The 22,772-nt window shown below is 44.9% G+C and overlaps 2 protein-coding genes across 8 annotated transcripts in view; both read right to left on the bottom strand.

The window, feature by feature from the left end:
* NFRKB (nuclear factor related to kappaB binding protein) lies at positions 1-22,291 on the bottom strand. 4 transcript variants are annotated; one of them, XM_027655364.1, is made up of 26 exons: positions 22,273-22,291; positions 16,926-17,067; positions 16,318-16,519; positions 16,111-16,238; positions 14,894-15,068; positions 14,596-14,697; positions 14,002-14,075; positions 13,542-13,626; positions 13,122-13,302; positions 12,813-12,921; positions 12,233-12,359; positions 11,327-11,377; positions 10,299-10,378; positions 10,174-10,214; positions 9,688-9,748; positions 8,781-8,955; positions 8,349-8,455; positions 7,783-7,906; positions 7,389-7,483; positions 6,550-6,770; positions 5,759-6,041; positions 4,868-5,086; positions 3,640-4,419; positions 2,695-2,801; positions 1,809-1,944; positions 1-1,124 (listed from the first exon to the last, which is right to left on the bottom strand). In XM_027655364.1, the coding sequence occupies exons 2-26, from the start codon at positions 17,046-17,048 to the stop codon at positions 999-1,001; spliced, it is 3,912 nt and encodes a 1,303-aa protein (XP_027511165.1). In that variant the 5' UTR covers positions 17,049-17,067; positions 22,273-22,291; the 3' UTR covers positions 1-998. The 4 variants fall into 4 exon arrangements, with proteins under 4 accessions (XP_027511165.1, XP_027511164.1, XP_027511167.1 ...); XM_027655363.1 differs by lacking the exon at positions 22,273-22,291 and adding an exon at positions 17,714-17,764; XM_027655366.1 differs by lacking the exon at positions 22,273-22,291 and adding an exon at positions 17,714-17,764 and having other exon boundaries at positions 7,407-7,483.
* PRDM10 (PR/SET domain 10) overlaps positions 19,011-22,772 on the bottom strand; it is a 44,139-nt gene continuing 40,377 nt past the window's right edge. For all 4 annotated transcript variants that reach the window (XM_027655367.1, XM_027655369.1, XM_027655370.1 and 1 more), the window contains one exon: positions 19,011-22,344. In XM_027655367.1, coding sequence (XP_027511168.1) covers positions 22,120-22,344 — 225 coding nt within the window. In that variant the 3' untranslated portion in view covers positions 19,011-22,119. The remainder of the gene's footprint in view (positions 22,345-22,772) is intronic.

Raw genomic sequence — 22,772 nt, 5'->3', positions numbered from 1 at the left:
TCTGTGAGGCTTTCTACATTTTTATTCTTCTCCTGGTCCAACACATCTTCAAGGTCATGTCAGAACAGTCACAAATTCATCTCTGTTATGTGCAAAATTCAAACAAATTTACAAAGATAAAATTGGAAGGGTAAAAACAAAACTAAAGGTGGGGGTCACCGGTTAAAGTATTTCTTCAGAATCCAAGAGACAACAGTTTAGGTGTATTTGAAAACATATTCCAAACTTTTAAAATAAACTGCAGTTTGCTTCCACTGGGTTTATTTGTTGAGGAAAAGAGGATCTTTCTGGTGAACATTCCTTTCTGCTACATTCCCATTTGCTGGCAGACTTGTTCACACAACAGCCTCCTCCTCCTTTCCCTCTCCCCACCATGGTCACTCACTTTGTTACAGCAAAAACCATCTTGACTCTCATCCTGCCTTGGACAGAAACCTGATGTGGATGTGGGAGCTGTTCAGGAGTCTGAGGTCAGAGAGAGGGGAGAGGGATTTAAAGGTCTATAAATAGGACACTGAACGTGTCAGGGATCTACGTCCAGGTAATGTTACAAACTCTGATGTCCAAGCCACCGTAAGTCACTTGATAACAGCAGAGACAGCCAGACTCCAGCAAAAGGAGGCATCTTCTCCATGGCTTTGAGAAGCCACTGAATCACCCCTCCCAAGTGAGTTTCCCTGCTTAAGGAAGACCAGAGGCAACTGATTTGTCTACAACCCAAATGCACAGAAAAAGTATTGGCCAAAAGCCCTTTGGATGGGAACAAAGATCAGGAAGACATTTCTTCATGCCACAGAATCTGGCTTTACACATCTGGACTGAATTGCAGGTACAGCATCTTTTTCTGTGGAATTTCTACCCAGACGTCCCAGTGCTGAGCCCAGACAAGCACGGGACAGAGAGCCCAGTCCAATCCCTATCCATGACTGTGGTTGGATGGATGGAGGACAACGGGCTCGGGGAGGTTCTCAGAAAGTGATTCATGTTCAGACCAGTGTTCACAGCTGATCCTGGGTCTGCTTTGGAGACGGAGCTGTTGTCACAACCACAGTGGAAACTGCTTTAGTAGAGCCAGAGACTGTTCCCTGCTGGAGATGGGAGGCTGGAACTGTTTGAATTCGCACCTGTTTGAAATAGAAAGCAAAAACTCAACTCGTGTCAAGAACAACATAGTGACACAATGGCGGCACGTGCATCATGCTCTGGTAAATGATCTGCTTCTGCTGCCAACAAAAACTCCATTGTATGAATAAGACCAAGCACTAAAACACCTCAGGAACAGAATCTGTCACAAGATCATTCCATCCACTGTCCACAAGGGATGGTGGCAAGAGATTTCCATATTAGAGGGGAAGACTTAAAAACTAGTTTGAATAAAAATCTACAGGTCAACTGCTTTTACAAGTTTTCAGAAGGACTTGGATCCACTGGATCTACAGACTTGTTACTAGCAGCTCTCAATGCAGATTAATTCTTTGGAATTACTGAACACTACTTTTCCAGATAGAAGGATGGATTAGCATAGCAGTGATGTGTTTTCTTCAAGAAACAGTGACCCACAGAAGCCAAAGCACAAAGCACTATGAAAAGTGTTGAGTGTAGAGAAAAATCCTGACAGGATTTTTGGTTTTACAATACTATCAATGCTTCAAAAACATTTAAAACCTTTATTTGGATGGAGGAAACAAATAGGTAATGATGGACTTCATGTGCCAAGCTGTGTGCCTGTTCTTCTGCTGGAACCCCATGTATCAAGTGTAAAGCCCTCATAACAAAGCAAATAAAATGATCATTCTAGGTGCCCTTACCTGTGTGGCCTGGCCTTGCTGCTGCAGCTGCTGTAGTTGCTGTGCAGTCAGAAAACTCACAGGCTTGTTCCCAGCGATCAGTTTAGTCCCTGCTGGCATTGTAGTCAGGATGATATTTCTACCTAACCCACTGATGCTAAGGAAAAATGATTGTTGAAAGGTTAGTAAACAGCACAGCAGGCTCACAAACTGTTCTGCAGTTGCTAGGAGATCACAGTTCTTGCCTAATTTACTAATGATTTTAAGTAGTGGGGGTTTTTCCCCCCACAAAAGCGGCAAATACAGAAGTGACAAATTTATGCCAATATTTATCATTGATAGAGAAACAATTTATCACACGAATGACACCTCTGACTCTGGACTGAACATATCACTGGGTTAGTCTGATCCGACCTGAACCCTTCTCAATGCAGAAAACAGCTAAGCACTCACTGTTCTGCCTTGAAATATTAACTAAGGGAGACACTATCAGAATTCATGGAAGAATAAACAAGAAGACTTTGACATCTGAATGCCAGAGGAATTTTCACCGAGGCAGTTAACACTTCCCATGCCTCCTGAATGGAGAGATGGTTTCAGATTATATACGTTTTCCAGTGTGTCCCTGGGTTAATTCTTGCTCAAACCCACAGAACTAATCTAACAGCTGGTTTCAAAGCAAAGAATGTTTTTCTTTGGTGTACTTGCTAGAACCTACATCTCAGGGTACCTAAATAAAGACTATAATCTCATTACAGACACCATACTCAGTTTCTTGCAGCTAATGGACCTATTACAGACAGCAATTCTATTCCACCCTCTGCTTGCTCGCTCCCCAGGAACCTACTGAACACAGACCTTCCCCAGCCTACCTCTAAAGCAGAACTATGGGATGCAAAGCACTCACTTGGCTCCGAGGTTGCCCTTGATGATGGGGGCAGTCACCACACTCTTGCCTTTCACTGGCTGGCTGATCACCGACAGAGGCACCGTTATCCGGGCTGGCAGTTTACCCTGGGGAAGTTGAAGACACATGAGGAGCCACAGGGAGTTCGGCAGAGAAACTGCCTGACAACACACAATTACCACTCAGATGCTTAGTGGGAGCCCTGGGAGTGCAAACCAACAGCAGCTTTGCTGATGAAATCTGTGCTCCTTTTCAGGCTCATTAAAATTCACCTCTATTTCATTCACTTCACAGCTGCCCGAGCCCTGAAAACCAACATCATCTTTGCACTACAGTATCCATGATTTTTATCCTTAGTAAACTATCATAGTGTCATTTAGCTTATGTAACTACCATGATACAGTTTATGGTGCCTTCAGCTTTGGGCATTAAAGGAGGACATCGGTAAAAAAGTCAATACAAGCACTTCTAGTTCTGAGTATTCTGTGACACCATTCCAAGGGAAATTATTCCCAAGGTTTGAGGCAAGACACTGAGCTGCATGAGGCAGAACTTTAGATACACAAAGTTTATTTCATTCACTTGAAAGAGGGGATAAGAGAAGCTGTATCTGACTTTTCTGGGGCATTTAGCTACAACTCCAAGACCATGAAATGAGTTGCAGACCCACATCCAGAACACAAGTTGTGGCTGCCCCATCCCTGGGAATGTTTAAGGACAGGGTGGACAGGGCTTGGAGTAACCTGGTCTAGTGGAAGGTGTCCCTGCCCATGGCAGGAACGAGACAAGATTTAAGGTCCCTGCCAACCCAAACCATTCCATGACTCTAACATACTTAATTTGAGCCTTTGTGGATGTAAAGAGAAGTTTTTGGCCATACACCATCAATACATTTTGGTGCTCCCCTTTGCCTCCCACCCCCAGTGAAAGCCCAGCATTACTCACTGCCTGGGACGTGGACACCACAGTGGTGCTGACAGGGACCTGCCGCACGGCCGTGGCTCCTGTGCCGAGGGTGATGGGGGTCCCTGCAGCTCCCGAGGCCACTGCCACTGCCTTGGACACTGTGGCACTCACAGTGGGCAGGGACACAGCTGAGGTGTGGGCTGTGCCAGCAACGCTTACTGCTGAGGATGAGGACTTGGCGTGAGTAGCTACAGTGATGGTCTGCCCAGCCTTGGGGGGCATCACCCCCAGCCCCTGCACGATCCTTATTGTGGCAGCCGGCTTGGCCTCTGTGGATGCCACCGTGGTTATGGCTTTGCCCTTCTGCTCTGCCACAGCCATGCCCAGGGCAGGCATCAGGCGGAAAGCAGAGCTTGCTGGCTCTGCAGTCTTTAGGTCAGGAGTCACTTTAACCACCGTGCTCCCAGCTGGGCTGGAGGAGGCAGGAGTGGCCGTGCTGGTCTTGGCTGGAGAGTCAGCAGTCTGCACAGGGTTGGATGTCACGTGCAAAGTGGCAGAGATGCCTTTCCCACCAGCACTGCTCCCCGCTGCTGCTGTGAAGAGGTCCTGGGTGAGTTTGACAGTAGTGACCTGGGACTTGGCCAGGGTGGCCATCATGTCCGGGGTGATGCGCAGCACCGTCTGCCCCTTGGCATCCGTGGTGATGGAGGACGGGGGCAGGCGCAGCACGTCCTTCCCCTGGATGCGGAAGTTGGTCGCTGTGAGCGGGATGCCACCGCCAGCCTGGGCCTTCATGCCAAGTTGTCCTGTAATAGCCACCTGGGAGAGAGCAGAGAAACGGCTCTGTCAAACCAGGACACAGCCCAAGGCACACTCAAAGCAGAACTTCCCAACAGGATGATGTTTGCTCACATTAGAATCAGGGTGGAGTGATGCTGGCACGCAGTACACTACTGAAAACAGTTCTGGTTGTGTATCAGATGGCATTCCCAAACTCACATAAAATAGGAAATACCGTGGTGCTGGTTTCTTTTCCAAGCAAGACGAATGAGAGATCACTAAAGAACCTCTACAAACACATCTTTCACCTGTACATGGAAACAGGGCTCAAACACAACCAACCAGCAATGCCTAAATCTGCACAGTCCATAACTCACACGCCACTCCAGCTCACACCCGTGCTCACACCTGCATAACACGTCTGTCCGAACAAACAGGCAACAACGGAGTTGTGGAGTCCAATTCCTTGTCTCTCCCTCCCTCTCACCTGCTTGATGATGTTCTGGCCAGCCACATTCTGGATGACAGTGGTGGAGGAGGTGCTGGCAGCAGAACTGCCCGGGGAGCTGGTCACTGGCTTTACAGCAGGACTGGGGGCTGCAGGCAGCCCTGTCACAGTGAGACCTGCCTGTCCTGCCACAGAGCCTCCTGCTCTCTGCACCTGCACAGGGCTGCTCTGAGCTTTTACTGGCAGAGTCATCACAGCCTACAGAAGACAAGGAGGAAGACTATGAGCAGAATAACGCACTGTGAACAGTCTAGTAATTCTTTTTTGTATTGTGCCTCAGCTTGCAAATTCAGGGAGACCTTACTACTTTCTACAACTATCTGAAAGCAGGTTGTAGTGAGGTGGGGGCTGTGCTCTTCTCCCAAGTAACAAGTGACAGGACCATAGGAATTGGCCTCAAGTTGCACTGGGGAGGTTTCGGTTGGATATTAGGAAAAATTTTTTCACAGAAAGGATTGTAAAGCATTGGGAATGGGCTGCCCAGGGCAGTGGTGAAGTCACCACCACTGGAAGTGTTCAAAAAAACATGTGGATGTGGCACTTGAAGACATGGTTTAGTGGTGAACATGGAGGTAGTGCTGCGTTGATGGTTGGACTTGGTGATCTTGGAGGTCTTTTCCAATCTTAACGATTCTGTGATTCTAAGTTCTATGGACTTTCTGTGTAGTGCACAATTTAATGATGTCAAATAAACAGGCAGAGGGGTGAAAAACAGAGCACTGAACAATATTATTTATGTAAAACTGTTTCTGTGCTCTTGCTCTGCAGTTACTGCATGCTCCAAGTGTGCACAGAATCCCTGTGCACCACATCAGAACATCAGAAGAAGTCAGATTAGATGTCAGAGCTCCTCCACCACTTCCAACTCACCTGAGGGAGCACTTTGGTTTGTGTGGCTGTAGCTGGAACGCGGATTTGAGGCACTGACGTGGGCTGCTGCTGCTGCTGCTGAGTCACCACTGGGGCCTGCTGGGACACTGCTGGGAGGCTGGACTGGGCAGTGACCACCCGCACCTGTGGCAGCCCCGAGGAGCCTCCGTGACCCACCACGCGTGGGGCGGGCGGTGCCGGCCCCGGTTGTGCCTGAGAGCTCTGAGCTGTGGAGAGCAACGTGCCCAGCTGTGGCATGGTGGGGGACGATACCAGAAGGACACTGTGGACGAGAGAGGCACGAGGTCAGCAAAGAAATGTAGGAAATTCACAGAATCATTTAGGTTGGAAAAGACCTCTGAGATCATAGAGTCCAACCTTTGCCTGATCCCCACCTTGTCACCCAGCCCAGAGCACTGAGTGCCACGTCCAGCCATTCCTTGGACACCTCCAGGGACGGGGACTCCACCACCTCCCTGGGCAGCCCCCTTCAGTGCCTGACTACCCTTTCAGTGAAGAAATTCCTCCTGATGTCCAACTTGAACCTCCCCTGGCACAACCTGGGGCCATTCTCTCTCATCCTGTCCCTTGTTCCCTGGGAGCAGAGCCTGACGCCCCCCGGCTCCTCCCTCCTGTCACGGGGTTGCAGAGAGCGAGAAGGTCCCCCCTGAGCCTCCTTTTCTCCAGGCTGAGCCCCACCCAGCTCCCTCATAACTGAATTACACAATTTTGAAATTTACTGAAAAACAACCACCAACGTTCCCAAGTGATGTAGGAGACAGAAGCAGTACCTCTGGCTGGGTTTTGCTGGCTCTGCCCCAGCACTGGATACACTCTTGCTGACTGCAGACACTGGAGGGGGTGAAATGGGTGTTGGTGGCAATGCTGGTGCAGTTGGTGTCACAGGGGTCACGGGAGTTGGTGGCATGCTGGAGTCACTGAGGCTCAGCTGGCTGGGCTCTGCTGTGCTGCTGGGAAGGGCTTTCACAGCACTCTCCTTGCTGCTCGACTTCTGCAAAGGAACCACGGCCAGTGTCTCAAAAACTGGTACTGCTGCACCCTGGAGTGGGCTCAGCACTTTAACATGAGTTCTGTATGGCTGTGAATGAGGAAATCAAACGTGGCTGACTGCCTTCCCCACCTGCAGTCATGGATCACTTGGGGTGTTTGGCTGCTCCTGTTCTCAGGGAAAAGTGCACCTCAGCTGTGACAAACATTCAGATTTCCACCTTGGTTAATGTGCCAGCAGAAAGGACTTTAGAGAGATTTGCTATCAGTAACAACAAAAAGATATCCAGACCCTGGCAGCTCCAGCACAGCAAGGGAGAGTGTGTGTTCCATACACTCTGCTGCATATTAACCTCAAAACTAGATCTGAAAGACCACCCCTACGATAGGGAGCAAAATGAATTCCATTGCCCTTTCTGCTGAGTTAACAAGGATAGCAGTGGAAGCTGAGGGGAGAAGTTCCCTCTTTCCCTCTTGATTTTGTGCACTGGTGACAGACATTCATATACATCATGAACTGCTAACTCAAATGTGGGAATTTTCATCACCCACTATGGATGCAGAATTTATGGATTAATTTGAGCCCAATCTCCTTCCCAGTCCCCAAAGCAGCTGTGCAAACCTGAGCAAAGAAATCTACCATTTTAGCTGGAGGTTTTGGCTTCTGAAGAGCTTTCTTGGCCTTTGCTGCAGCAGCTTGAGCATGATGGATCCGTTCTGCAAGGACAAATTAATGGTTAGAGCTCCTGAACACAAGCAAACTGATTTAAGGAGGAGGCTAAATCAGACCTGTAAACTCATCTTCAGACAAGGAATTACACAGCCTTGTAATAATGCAAAGAAAAATACCAAGTAAAATTAGTCAAAAAGGTTGACAACAAGACATAAGAAGTTGTGAATGAACATACACCTTCTACATGGGATATTGTTTTTCAAACAGACACTTCAAAGTGTCACACTGCTCTACAAGACTGGTTATAAACATTTTCAATTCTTATGGGATCCCCAAGGCTTACCAAACTCTTCCTCACTCCTGTCTCGGTGCAGGTAGATCCACAACTTGCGCCCAATGTCGTATTTCACACAGGGATCTTTCTCATAATGCAGTCGATCCAAAGCACCACTGACAACAGTGTTAACCTGGAAGTTCAGAATTCACACATTACAAGATGTCTCTGGCTGGGCTGGTCAAAATTCATGAATAAAAAAGCCATCCTATTTGGCAGAAAACCTGTGTAAGCTGTGAGCAGTGTTAGGTCCAGCTGAGAGCAGATGTTGCAGCACAGGATGCTGTTTGTCATCTTGCATTAAATGGAGCTTCCACCAAAGCTAAAAGCTTGGAAAATGGACTGAATCTAAAATGTGAGCAGCTCTGTGAAAGAGTGTTAATTCTGTGGTTTTTCTAGCTGTTTTTTCATCATCCAGAGTTTGGTGGAGATTTGCAGCAGCTCAGAGTGGTACGCAGTTCTCTTCTGCTAATCAGAGCAGCATAAAATTATTGGGACTTAGACCTTGAATGCTGCCTGGGTCTGTGCAGTGTATTTTTAGGAGAATCCGAGGCCAGACATGTCATCCAACTTACCTGAGCACTGGTGACATCTGGAGCTAGGAACTGGGAATCTTTGAGCAGCTCACAGATTTCAGCACGAGTTCCTTCTCCATTAGGAAGGCGAGCAGCAGCATCACGAACTGGAACACAAAGCCAGAGCTTAAACTTCCAGTCGTAAGTAGGCAGCTGTACTCAGGTCCTCCAGCAGGTGCATTTTGGGATTGCTTTATTCCCCCTGCTCTCACAGTGCCTACTTGATCACTAAAATCTAGTTCCTAAAATCCCTCAGAAATATGAGAGGTTATAAAGGACTATTTTAAAATACATCAACTGTGCCAGCTTTGTGCTAGGAGTGATAAACTTGAGTAACAGCACTCAACACCAATTTAGATTCCTTAAGTCATTGTTCAGAGGGTCGGGGGGATATTTTTCTTATTTAAAGTAAATTTTTGGCCATCACCTTACCAAGGGACAGGATGGTGACATATGCTGGTCTGTCTGAGCGCAGGAGAGAATGTTCTCGAGCTTTGTTTAAGGAGGTTTCCTTGTCAAACACCCCCTTCACAGGACCAACAACTGACTCAAAGCCATGCATGCGGAAGGTGAAGGCTTTGTGGGGTTGGCTGTAACGGTAACGCTCCTGGGTGGAGGACAAGAGCACTCAGTTTAGCAGGCGACATACACAACAGCCTTATATACTTGTTACCATTCTCTAGAGAAAGCTTTTTTAAATTTAAGGCTCAAATACTGCTGTATAAACTTGTTTTGGATCAAGAAAAGCACAAACTACTTCAAACAAAATACTGAGCACCCCCTAACCAAGGTGTGCAGGTGCAATACAGTAGGTTTATTGTCAAGCAGTTGCTCAGATTAGAGGTGCCAGAGATACAAGAGATATGCCTTCTGCCCCCCTTCTCCTCTACTCCAGTAAAATTTAAAGAACCCCCATCATGTGTTTACCTTGTAATTCCCACTTGCATCTACTGCAAACAAGCTAACTCAATGTATGGGTGTACTTATTGACACTTATTTTCTGCTTGTACTCATACATGCCCAAAAAAAGAGAAACAAGTCATCCTCCTATGCTGGGGGATGGAAAAAAAGACAGAAATATTGGCACTACCAACTGACACCACCAATTTCAATTAATTTTGCCCAATACCCACTGGAAATACTGGTTTTGAAGCAGCTACATTGTCATCAAGTTTTATGTAAGGCCAAGATACCAACTTCAAGGTAGAAGAAAAATACTAGTTCTTCATATTAACAAGTCTGTGTAGAGTATAAAACTGCCATCCCACACAAATTCTCCTGTTTTAGTGGACAACTGTTTCAACATGTGCCTTTAAAATTAAGAAGATTCACTTCTTACCTGCTCCTGAAACACCCGTTTCTCCTCTCCAGTGCTAGGCCGGACTACATAGTCAGTCCTTCTGAAACAAAGGGCATCATCAGCTCTGAGCACAACAAGCCCACAACAGCCCTAAAGACATCCCAAAGGATTAGTCATCTCATCCTTCTCCAAATTCCTCTGAACAAATTCTGGAAGCATTTATGGTAACATAAAGCAAGCCCTGCAGAGATCTTAAAATATGCACCTGAAGGCAAGCAAGGACTGTAAATAATCCCATTATCAGGACCTAAGGTAGATTACAGCTTTGTTTGATAATCTATACAAAGCTGGAGAAAATCAGTTGACTTTATGAAATCCAGTTATTGCATTTATAAAATCAATCTATCAAGTTTCCTCCTGATCCATGATGTAATATTGTTTTATTTTAAGATCCAGAGGTGCAAGGACCAAACCTCCCAGCTTCAGCAGCACTGCCAAAGCTTTCAAGGAGTGTTATACACTTACACTCTGGGCAGTGGCATGGCATCAGAGCTGTCTTCATTTTCCTACAGAGAAAGAGAGAAATGTCAGTGTTGGAGAGAACTCAGTAAGGTTTTGTGCTGCTAGGAGGTGATTTTTGTCTGACTCACTTTGAAGAAAGTCTGGTCTTTAGTCTCCAACCAGAGGTGAAAGAGTGCTGCCAATTCCTTCTCATGATCTTGGTATGTACCTAGTAAGAAATCAGGAAAAATTAGAAATAGAAGTCTTATTTGTTGCAAAGCCAATTGCTTGTACCTCCCAGTCATCTCCTGCTCCTTTTCCTCCTCAGTGCATGACCAGTCACAGATGCTCCAGTTGCAACACTTGAACACATCCAGGCTTAGGAAAGTACTAAACCCCAGTGATTCTCCTGTGTTAGTACAAAGGATGAAGCTTCAACTCCTGGTACAGCAGGCAAGATGCTGTTTGAGACACAGACACCTGGTTCCCACTCTCCAAAGTAATCCCAGTCACTGAGTCCATGAGCAGAAACACGTGCCTACAAAACCTCCACCTAAATTAGGGGAGGAACCAGAGGAATATATTCCTGACTCCAAATCTCTGCCAGTTTAGGCCTCCAAATATGACCACTAGAATCACTATAGTTAAGAATGAAAAGCTCTGCCTAGTAGCTAAAGGAATGAACATAAACATAAGACATCTGTAATTCAGTCAGTATGAGCCTGGGCATCTTGATTGTCAGTTTGCTCTTTGGTGCCCACTTTTAAGAATTGGAATAGTATCAGTTTGCTCCACAGAGAAGCTTAATTAATTTGTAATTGTAATAATGAATAATTACTCTGAATAGTCAGAAGGTACGCTCTACAGGAGGGAAAATATGAAGGTGTTCAGACCAATTTGAAAGGTGACAAACATATTTAAGTCAGCAACATGAAGAAATACAGCCCAGTGCCTTCGCTCATTTATGATCTGTCTGCTGCTGATACTGACGTCTTATGAAAACCTCGAAACCAAAACATATTTTAGCTCAGCTAAAAGAAAAGAAAAGGCCTAACCATGGAATTAACAGCTCTGCTTGTGCTTCTCTGCAGGCTTCAGCACTCTGAAAAGTAAAGTCCTACAGAAAATAACAAACCTTTGCCATAGCAGAAACCATAGCAGAGCACCAGGTACTCACCAACCAATTTCCACTGCTGAGTTTTTTCCTTGAATTCAACAAAAGGAGCATCTACAATGAAAAATGTGCATATCAGAGACATCAGCCAATGGTCCAAGCCCAACATCCTGCTGCGGTAATGCAAACGGTCGAGTTGGGCTCACAATGACAGAGCATTTGAAGTGATTATGTAAGTGCATCTCTAAATTTATCCTTGCCCAAAGGGAAGGTGAGCATTTCAGAGTATGAGGGCAAGCACAAGGAAAGAACAGAACAGAATAATAAGCTTTCCATCAACAGGCTGTCAGCTGAGAGCCTGTTCATGCTGTGAGTGTCTATTCAGGCTGTTACTGTGAGTGACTATTCCTGGGCTCATGGGAAGCAAACAGCATTCACCAGCATTATGGAAAACATGCTGCAAGGCCACTGCAATCTACTCTGTCCCTGCCTTTAAAACTTCCCACTAAGCAAATCAAAACCACAGAATAATTTAGTTTGAAAGGAAGGCCTGAAACTCAGCTGGTCCAAGTTGGGCCAACTCCATGTTGCAGTGGATTGCTCAGGGCATTATCTAGTTTTTTATCATCTCCAAAAACAAACACAATGACTTCACACCGTGGAGGAAGAAACTAATCCCTTCCAGCTTCAAACACCCTGCCTGAAGCCACGATCTGAACAGGAGAAAGTGTCTATCTAGAGGCAATTTCACACACATTTTCACATGCTTGGGAATCAAGCAGGGGCTTATCTACTATCCACATGCAAAACAAGCCAACCACAATCAGGACATGCAAGTTATAAAGCTTATCAGAAATACAATGATTCATTGTGGTGATGAATTAAAAGTTTATTTGAGCTATAATATAAACCAGCACTGATTGGAACAGAAGAACAAGCATCATTAGTATTTTTAACAGCTATTCTTACCTCTGCTGTCACCTGCCAAGTACTGCAAGGCAGGTAAAACCAGTTCAGACCAGTTAGGGGCAAATGAGAACCAGTTATTTAGTGCACTGGCATGAGAAGATTGCCAGTCGAGAACTTTATCTTCAAGCTGAACAGGAAAAGGAAATATTTCATTAATGACCTCACGCTTTAAACTGTGACTGTTTCCACAGAAAACAAAGCAGCTAAACACATTCAGGAGACAGAAAGATGTTTATGTATGTAAAAAAATGACCCAACCTTTTCAAGTAACTGTAACGTGGTATTTTAAACAAACACTTCCCCATCTCTGCCCTTAATAGACAGAGTATATCTAAGCATGATCTATAGAATGGGTATGGAACGACTTACGGATTCAACTGATTAAATTCATGAAACGTGTTAAAAACAGAATGTGGTAGCACTCCCATATGGTTTAATTTCTTTAATATGTAATCTACATATTAATATAATTTACAGCAAGACAACTCTGGAGAAAAATCGCTATTACATAGCTATAAACCCCTCTATCCTTCAATGTTCCTTCCTGCAAAGATTCTTAGATAACTGGGGGGTTCCTTACCACCGAGAGAGTAGCAGGTCCTTCCAGAAACAGTATCTCCAAAAGAAGGAAAAAGAAGCTGGATGATATTTCATTTATTTCAAGGCATGGTTTCATGTCTTCAAGAGGTCTTCAAATGAAAGAGAACACAAGCAGACTAAATTCTCTGAGTAAACATTCACCTTCATATCCAAAGATGAACACCACACATTTCACACATCCCAAGCTGCACAAAAACACAGCCTGCAACAGTCCCACAAAAATCTGAGCTGTAACATCTGCTGCTCCCTCCACCTGTGCAAGGTGTTCAGGGCCCTCTGCAGCACTTACTCCTCTTTGACAGATGACAGAGGGATGGGGGAAAGATCCTGAGGCATCGGTGGGATTCCATCTGCATTGCCAAAAGAGTCAGCCAAGTCTTCCCCCTCAGATTTAATAACCTTCACCTTCTTTTTCTTCTTATCCTCCTTTTCCTTCACCTTTTTCTTGAGAGTCGCGAGGTCGTACAAGGCTTTAGATATAAGAAAAGGTAAAGAGAACAATTAGAAAGCTTCTTACAATATTTCAATGAGAGTCATTAACTATCTATATAAACATAAATCGAGAAATGTACGTTGCGTGCACTCATTCATACATAACTCATTCCACCTTCCCAGTCATTGCCATGAATCTTTATTTTCCCCTACAAAAGAAAACCTCTATTTTTTAAACCAATGTATATAAAATTAAAAAGGCAAAGGATCCACTGACCTGCTAAGGAGCCTTTCCTGCCAGCATTCACTCGAGTCATGATGTCCTCCAGAGTCAGGTCTGTCGTGACCAGATCAGGGTGATCCTACACAGGACAGTGGGGCAGAAATTAAACTGGGAAAGGACACGGTGTTAAGATAGTAACAAGGGTGCAGAAGTATGGGAATGCCCCAAACCTAACCGGGATCGGCTTATAAAGTTATTTACTGCAACAAAAGCTGGGAAGTCTTCTAACTCTGAAAGGAAAAATTTTTTCTCTCCAAAACATGTAATTAAAATTACAAAATTTTAACCGGATAAGCATAAGCAGGACCTGCAGCTATACACTGGCAATTAAACTCAGGTTATGGCAAAGAGCTGGAGGATGGCTGCACACAAAAAATAGCAATCATATTGAACTTTATGACTAACAGATAAAAGACTAAAAGATAACATGCAGTCCCAGAGTTTGACATCTTACAGGCTGACGTTTTCGTTTCTCATGGTGCTTCTTCAACATCATCTTCAAATCACTTTCCCCAAGTTCTATCTTGTCTGCAATGAAAGAGATTTCAGATATTATTTGCACAGTACTCCCCTACTGTTACTTTCCAGACTTCTTAGAATGACATTTTCTATCCATTCTCACGTCCAGCAATCTCCAAATTTCAATAACTAATTTCTCCTTATTTGCATTTCATTCACTCCTTTGTTTCAGTGCTTCCTTGGTTCATCAGATTTCATTGCCGATGCAGCCATGGAAGTGAAAAGAAGCCAGAACCAGCCTGAAGGGTTTGCAGACTGGGATTCCTAAATGTTTTGAACTGGACTATGCTAACACTTCAACCATTAAAGCCAGAATACAATAGAGCAATTGGTAGTATTACACAAACTGTGACCCTTGTGTTAAAATACTACTGCTATAAAACTGAGAGAAGAACCAACTGTCGTGTTGACTGCAGAAATGAAGAATTACAAGTTTTCATCGAACAATACATTTTCAAGATGATTTCTTGCAAAGTCTCAAAGTAATTCTCCCCTCTAAATCTGTACTGGTCCCTAGTTTGGTTCTCACCTGCTGTTTTCATGTCCAAGGTTGACAATGTGGGGATCACTCTCAGGGGAACTGGTGGACTTGAACAACGTGCTGGAGAACTTGGAGGCCAAGAGATTAGTTCTGAAAGAGAAAAATAAATTTACTTCTGGAAGACTTAGAACCAATCTATGTAATTCTATTACCTCGTGTTCATTAGATCACAGCCAGTAAAACTAGAGTCCAGATTTCATCGCTCTATCAGAGACACTGTCCCCACATCAAAAGTGTGTCTTTCTCCATTCACACCTCGAGACTTTAGTTCAGCCCAGGGCGTTACCTTCTTCATCAGAAGACAAGGCAGTGTCTCCACACTCCTCTTTCACTTCCCTCAAGATTTTCAGGTAGCGCTGATGTGTCCGTCTGTCTCGTTCTTCCGAGTCATACGTCGGTGGGAAGTGCCTTCTCCTCAGGGTCATGTCAGGGCCTCCTTTCCTGGCTAATTCCAGCAAGTGCTGGAAGAAGAGATTCATGTGACATTAGCTGTGTCAGCTATGGGTCTTAAAGCCAGGACAGGTAAGCTCAGCTCAGGTACTTCCAGCAAGGTTCCCATGCGGAGCCGGTGCTGTCAGCACCTCAGTCCTGTATAAGGGAACCCTTAGGAAGGATCAGTATCTGCCACATACAGGATTTTAAACCCAAGATTTTAAACCATCAAAAAAGCAAGGCAAAGTTTCTGCCCCTTCATCTGCACACACAACAGTACCTGTCATTTGAGAAGAACTTAAAACATTGGTGTGAGATGTAGTTTCCTTGCCAAAAATGTAACACAGACATGGAATATTGCCTCATTTAAAGAAAACATTTTACCCCTTATGGCTACAGAGGAAATAATGTATTCTGTATTGTTGCCCAGAAAAGCTGTAGCTGCCCATTCCTGGCAGTGTTCAAGGCCAGGAGCAACAAGGTCTAGTGGAAGGTGGATTCTCTGATTCTATTTCCCGTAACACTACAAGGCATTTTATAAGACAGGCTTTCACCTTCATCCATACATCCCATATGCTTCAATGTCTTAAATGCAATAAAAGATAAGTGAGTGAGTATTTACAACAAACTGATTTCAGTTGGCAGCAATTAGCTCACAGAAGTATCCATAGAGGAAGACTTCCTCAGGGATTTACAGGCATTAGGATTAGAGTTTTGTATCTACATATTTTGTAACTATGCATTTAGCAACTGTACTTGTTTCAGAGTGACAGAAATGGTTGAAAACAAAGGCAAAGTGACTTGTTAAGAAGACAGTAAGTCATAAAGGGGCAAATGCAGGAAGTGGGGGCAAGGTGGGCATGCAAAAAAAGACACTACACACAACTAAGAGCTATGAGTTACAAAACCCAAAATCTGCAAACATAACAATGGGTCTGGTGTTCTCTCTGGGCCACTGGAAAAACCAGAAACATTACTCATTAAATTCATTAAAGGAGAGACCTCAAAGAGCTGTGAAGGCACCACGGCATATTTTATAAAGCCAAACTGTCAGTGGCAGAGTAGACTCACATTGCGGGAGGTGAGGATCTGCTTGAGCAGCCTGTAGAAATACTGCTGCTGCGCCCGCAGGTAACGCTTGTACTGCGACTTGTAGCACAGCTGTCGGTACTTCACCACCTCGGGGTTGAAGTGTCCATCTGCGACAGAGACAACACACACTTGAGGTGTCACTGCTGGCTCAGAACTTCCCCCAAACTCACCCAGAAGCTCACTGACCCCGGAAGAGTTTCTGGGCAATGTGCAGCGGGTTCCCAAACCGAAAGTTCTGCCCCCCAAACAGTGCCAAGATGAGTTTGTTCTGATGCTCCCGGTTGTTCTCAGGGAAGTGAGGCAGGAATTTTTTTAGGTGCTCTTGCTGCGCATCTGTCAGGACCTCCTGCCACGTGGACAAGCTGACAACGTCAAAGAAGATCTCAGGCTAAAGGAAGCAAGAAACAACAGTGAAGCAAATGCATCCAGGTCCTTGACAATCATCTAGTCCTTGAGGCTTTCTGTGGTGAATTAGCACCAGTTATGAGACAGTGTCTCATCAAATGCAGTAACAACACAGCATAAAGAGGAAAGGTGAGGAAATTGATACTAACAACCAGAAAAGTCATTCAAAGCTTGTAACAGTTTTCTTAAAAGCAACTTCAAAATAAGAAAATAACAGAGTTGATTCAAAAGATGTTTTCCTGAGATTAATCAAAGCCCTTTTTGACACCTTTCCCAGGCAGTCAGAAACATCTCCCCTCTTTTCAGTTTGCTCTGTAACCCCCAGAGAGGGAGTTAAACATGTTTTTAATCCAGATTATGAAAAGTTAAATTGTCTCAGCACTACTCACGTCCTCCAGCAGGTCCTCAGGCAGACTGACCCTGGTGGTGCCCAGCATACAGTCCTCCATGATCCTACTGCCATTGCCCTCCAGCTCCAGGGGGTCCGTAAGCATGTGGTCCAGGGAGTCCATCCTTCACCCCCTCCTGCTCCTGCACAAGGAGAATAAAGCCCTGAACAACCAAAAATGCCAAACCCAGACAGACCCACTCCCGGGTGAGCAATGGCTGAGAAGCCACCTTTGATGGGTGGTTGTTGAAGTGCAAGCTGTGACATTGGGCTGCAACATATATACATATATAACAAGATATTTTTAATACATATACTTGCATTAAAATGTAATCTTCAATTACAACGTATATATTATATATATATAATTTTATATAAAATTTCCTCTTCAATTACAACACAGGTCACGCCAACGGAGCCGTCACAGGGTTGTTTTTTCCCTGCAAAAGCCCTCAGGTTTTTCCAGACAGGTAGACTGGGAAGCACAGGTGACCCATTCGCTTCCCACCTGCAGGAACTGCTTTCAGTAGTGCAAAACACCATGAAAATCTGCATGTAAACCCTGAGAGCGGTTTTGAGGCGCAGAACCGAAGGTCAGGTGTGAGGTGGGGTTTGTCTCAGGCTGAACGTGCAGCTGTGACAGGGCCAAGCGGCACGGTTTGCAACAGCCGGGCAGCTCTGGGCTGGGAGAAAACGCATGAAACACGCGGAATAAGAACGGGACAATATAAAAAAGGCTTAAACCCTGGTGGGAGGTGGGAAAAGAGAGAAAATCGGTCTATTTCATACCCTCACGCGGCCCGGCCGAAGGCGGAAGGCGGCGGGCGCTGCCCGCGCCTGCGCGACCGCCCCGTGCCAGCGCGCCTGCGCGGGGCCGCCCCTCATGGCGGCGGCGGCCGCGGCTCGGCTGTGGTCCCTGCTGGGCCCGTCGCGACAGGCGAGACCCGCGTCGCTGCAAACGGGAGATTTCCTCGAACCCGGAGTGCTTAATTAGGCTGTACGCGCCCCGGGAAGGCCGAGGCGATCGTGCCCGCTGTTCCATCCCCTCATGGGGACCCTCCACCGACTTCACCAGATCGGAGGGTTCCACTGATTCCACAGTGATTGCTGTGATTTGTGATTCCCCTTGGAAGTTTAGGTTGGAATTCATCTCCAACGCTCAGAGGATCTTCTGAAAGAAAATGATTCTCTCTCAGGAAAAAAAAAAGTATTTGTGGAATTCTGAAGCTGCATATCAGTTGTAGGTTTCTATGGCTTGATTGCAATCCTATTAAGTGGATTAGTCATTGATATGCTGTGCTAATATTAATTGTATTTTAAATTTTAATGCAGCAAACAGAGAGACCCGTCCGGGGTCTCCGCACCTTCACCCACTGACAACACCCTTGAAGGACTCAGTTAACAGTTTACAGAATATTAATAACATTTTGATGGGTTGAGGTTCGAGGACTGCCAGCGATAGTGTCTGACTGCAAAAACATGTTCGAAGCAATACAGAGACAAGCTCTAATCCCCAGAGAAAGGGAGCTCAAGATAATCATTCATGCAGTTTTTACCCAAGGGGTACTCATGAGGGAGAGACACATTCACCCCAGAATGAATGGTCCCAGAAGTTACAATGGAGTCTTCCATAACTTCTCCCCAATCTTAACTTTTCTTTACATTTAGGTGGAGGTCATACATTTTACTCAGTGAGGAGTGGTCATACTTTGAGGGCAGATATCTCAGGATAGTACCTGTGATAACCTTGGGATGGGGACGTGTGTCAGTCCAAGGATAGGGATTTCACCACAGTTGCTGATTCAAGAGGACATCTTCCTGTAGTCCTTAGTTTTCAGCTGCTGTGGGGTTGATCAGCTGGAAAATACTACCACGTTCCATCCTCTAAAAGGGTTTCAGAGGCAGAGCCATGGGGTCTCCACCTCCCTTTAGCCCCCCTTGGACCGTGTTGTGGGACATCAGGAAGCAAATGTATTTTTCCCTATAACTTCCATATCTTTATCTACACTGCACTTTCACTCACCCCCCACTGAACACATCTCACCCCCTCCACCTCCCACCCCGAAAAGATCAATCATCACAAGTGTTTAAAAAAAAAAGAGAAAAAGATTTATTAATTTCGGGGGGGGGGGGTTGTTTTTTACACCTGCCAGGTTGCACGAGACTCTGAACACAACAACAGTCACCAAATGTACAATAAACATACACACTTAAATAAGAGATGGGGCCCGAGCAGTCCAAGAGGTGCACGGTCAGGGTGCGTGGGTTGGGGTTGTTTTCTTTTTCCTCCAGGAAAATACAGGATCTGACCTAAAAACACCTCCAGGGGACAGCATTAGACCCTGAGGAGCCTGAATCCCCGAGCAAAACATAGACCTTGCAGGCAACCAAGAGGACTCTGGAGTTACGCTCCTGTGGGACATGACTGGAGAGATCTTTGGGTTGCTCTGGTTTAAAAATATAATAACAATAATAATAATAATAATAGTAATAATAATAATAATAATAATAATACATCCTATACCTTCTGCACTGCAGAAATGGGAAAAAAAGAATCCATGCAATCATTGTCTTTTTTTTTCTTGCTTGCTTTTTGCCAACTGTGCAATCAATGTAGTTCCTTACTTTGGAAGGAAAATTCATAGTACTTCCATTTCCAGGGATGCTTCTTCCATAACAGGGCATTAGTTTAACTTGGGACACTTGGAATCACTTCAGTTATGTCAGGCTGATGGCCTGACTATGCTGCTGAGGGACAGAGTAAAAACTTTGATGAGGAAGATTTGAGTTCAAAAACTTAAAAAGATTTGAGTTTTAAAATGGTTTTCTGTTGTAGTTTTCCGTTTTAAATAACTGGTACAACTGTCCTTGTTCATAAACCGTTCCAACAAAGGTGAATAGAGCAAAATAGTTTTAAACTCCACATGTGCAACACTGTTAATGGGAACAAGTCTGATGTTCATCTATTGTCAAACATTTAAGACTTTAAAACTGCTGCTGTCGGGCAGTATTGCCCTGGATATTTCCAAGTCTGCTATTTTCCTACTAATACTATTTTTGGCTCTTTATTAAGTAAGCAGCAGCATGAAGAAAGCCAAGACAAGATCTCCCCCTTCTCCCACACCAACATCATCACAAGGCCTGACATTGTAATTCCAAAGTCCTCAGCAATAGAAATTCAAATTAATTAGTAGGCATTGTGGTCACTTGGCCACGCTACCACAGTCAATAGGCTCCCAAATCGATGAAATTTAAAGTCACTCATCACTGCACTAAACGGCAGCTCTGGTCCTACTTAAATTTATCCAGCTAACTGATGCCCCAAGATGGTGGTACAGCAAGAGAAGTGAAATTCCAGGAATAAATTAATCCCCATTTTGGCAAGTCTCTTTAAAGCTACCTCAGAACAGTTCTGAGCTGGCCAGGATTTGCCATCTGATTTCTCTCATTTCTCTTTCCACGCCATATTAACAGATCTGTTAATTACCAAAGCAATACCCGCTACAAGGCTTTGCCCACAAGGAACCAGACCTCCTCTTGTCCAGCCTGAGTGTGAAGTTCTCCTGTGTCTAAGAACTTTAACTCCATAAAACCTGATATCACAATCTATAGTGCTTACTCATGGGTAATCCTCACTTAAATCCATGGGAATGCTCATGAACATGAGTCCTGCATTCACACTCAGTGCAGCACAAGAGAAAACAAATCAAAAAAAACCTCTCTAAGTTCTTCTGTCTTAAGGGCCTCTAAGACACAACATCCTTCTTTGTTATTGTTTTATAAATAAATGTATCCTGTTATGCACAGACATTCTGGGACGAGTTTTCCAGCAGAGAATGGAGGTTCAGACATACATGGTGTATCCCATCGGGAGTCAACGGAGTTCTAGACATATTCCTGCAACTACCGGAAGCATCAAACAACCAACCAACAAGACCTGTGAAGGAGAATTATGTAAGGAAAAAAATATTATACTGCCTTAAGAGATAAACCTTCTCTTTCCCTTTCTCCTGGTCCCTAAATGCAACATGAATTCTGTACACGGACCAGGTCCACCAAAGCAGGCAACCCTCACAGATGGCTTTCTGTGTCCCATAAATAGTGGTCCACAAGCATGTTTCTGGAGTGTTTCCTGAGTCCAGGGCTGGTCTTTTTATGGAACTGTCCAAAGGAATTACAGTGCATTGTTAACAAGGTTATTTAGAAAAAAATCAGAGTAACCAACTCTCCATCCAGTCTTGAAGGGGAGAAACATGTTCACTTTGAGGGGGCCACAGAGATAAGGACCCAGTCCCTTCAGAGCAGTGCTCCTGTACCCTCATTTTCTCCTGGCACAACTATCTTAGGTCAAAAGTGCAGGTTAAGATGAGCCTTTTTTTTTTTGTTTACAGGCAAAAAAGCGACCTTCCCTCCAAACAGTGCAGGGAAGAGAGTCAACGGTGGCTCCATAGTACCATCGGGTGCTACTATGATTTCAGTCACTTTGTCCAACAACAAGACTCCCCTTTTCCTTCTTTGTGGAACTGCTGGGTAACACAGGGCAGGGCAAACAGCATGTAAACAGTTCTGGAGGGATGGAAAAAGGATAATTTAATGGACTGCTTCGGCACATCTTCACTGCTTGATCCATCCCCACACAGGGACACAAGGAGCCACCACTTGGCTGCTGCTGCTCCTTTCTCCAGGCAGTCTGCTCATGTTGAGCTGGGACATTCCCTTTCACCTTGGCTGCTGAAACAAAGCCACAGGAAGCAGTTTTGCCAAACTCTGGCAATTTACATGATGTCCTCCTGTTTAAAGGCTCCCGTTAAAAATATACATACAACAATCTGCCAGGATGCCTTCAGCTAGGCAAGCTTTTCCCATACAATTGAAATAAAAAGTTGTTCGCTGGGGACACTTCCAAAAAGGAAAAGTAAGGGTCAGCAGACATGCCAAAAATAAAATCCAGGGCAAGGAGAGGTTTCACTTCTCTTGTCCTTTTTGTTAAAAGCTGCATAAAAGCATCCCAGAAGGACTTTGAGCATACTTCATGGTCACTGGGGACTTAAATCCTCTTAAAGCATTAACAAGAGCTTCAAGATTTTAGTTGAAGGTAAGTGAACAGAGATCAAAACATATGGAGCCCCAGGGTACCCCCACATCTGGGCTGTCAGGGAGGTGACAAGACAAGTAGATGACACTGTGGGGCTGCTTCACTCGTGTTCTGCTGAGAAAGTCCTGGGTTTGGTGATGTGCACCTCGCTGCCCCCGCTGCCGTTGGTGGTGGTGGTGATGATGTACTGGGTGGTTTGCTGTTGGCTGCTCGGCTGGGACTCCAGGGGCTCTGGGGGCTGGGAAACACCCACCTGTACCTCGCTGGGCAGCGAGGACGTTTGTTTGTCCAGGTCGGGCTGACCCTCCGAGATCACATAGTGAGTCTGCAGGGGGAACAGAAATGATTACTGATCATTGTATCTTCTGTGACTTCTCTGTTCTAATAGTCTGCTGGAAGGTATTTTGGGATGAACAAGGAACTTGGAAATGAAACTCTTTCATTTAACTGTATTTGAGAGCAACATAACGCTTGTCCTTTGATTTGAAGGACATTGGACTTGGCATTTGGATAGTTTATGAATTGTTAAACTCATTACACAAAACCCATCACTTCAGATTAAAGAAACAATTTTGAATACAAGTATTCTGCAAGGTTTTTTCTATATTCCATGTATTCTAGCAGAAGTTGCACTCCCAGTGTCCAATACCAACACAGTGCAATGGCCTGCCTGCCTCCTTGTGTTGGATTGCTTACAAGATAAGACAGCAGGAACTCCTCTTATTTTGTAACCTTACAGATAACAACAAGCTA

The sequence above is a fragment of the Corapipo altera genome, unplaced genomic scaffold (genome assembly GCF_003945725.1).
Source record: "Corapipo altera isolate COAL_440 unplaced genomic scaffold, ASM394572v1 71, whole genome shotgun sequence".
Taxonomy (NCBI): Eukaryota; Metazoa; Chordata; class Aves; order Passeriformes; family Pipridae; genus Corapipo; species Corapipo altera.
This window is presented reverse-complemented; position numbering and strand designations above follow the sequence as displayed.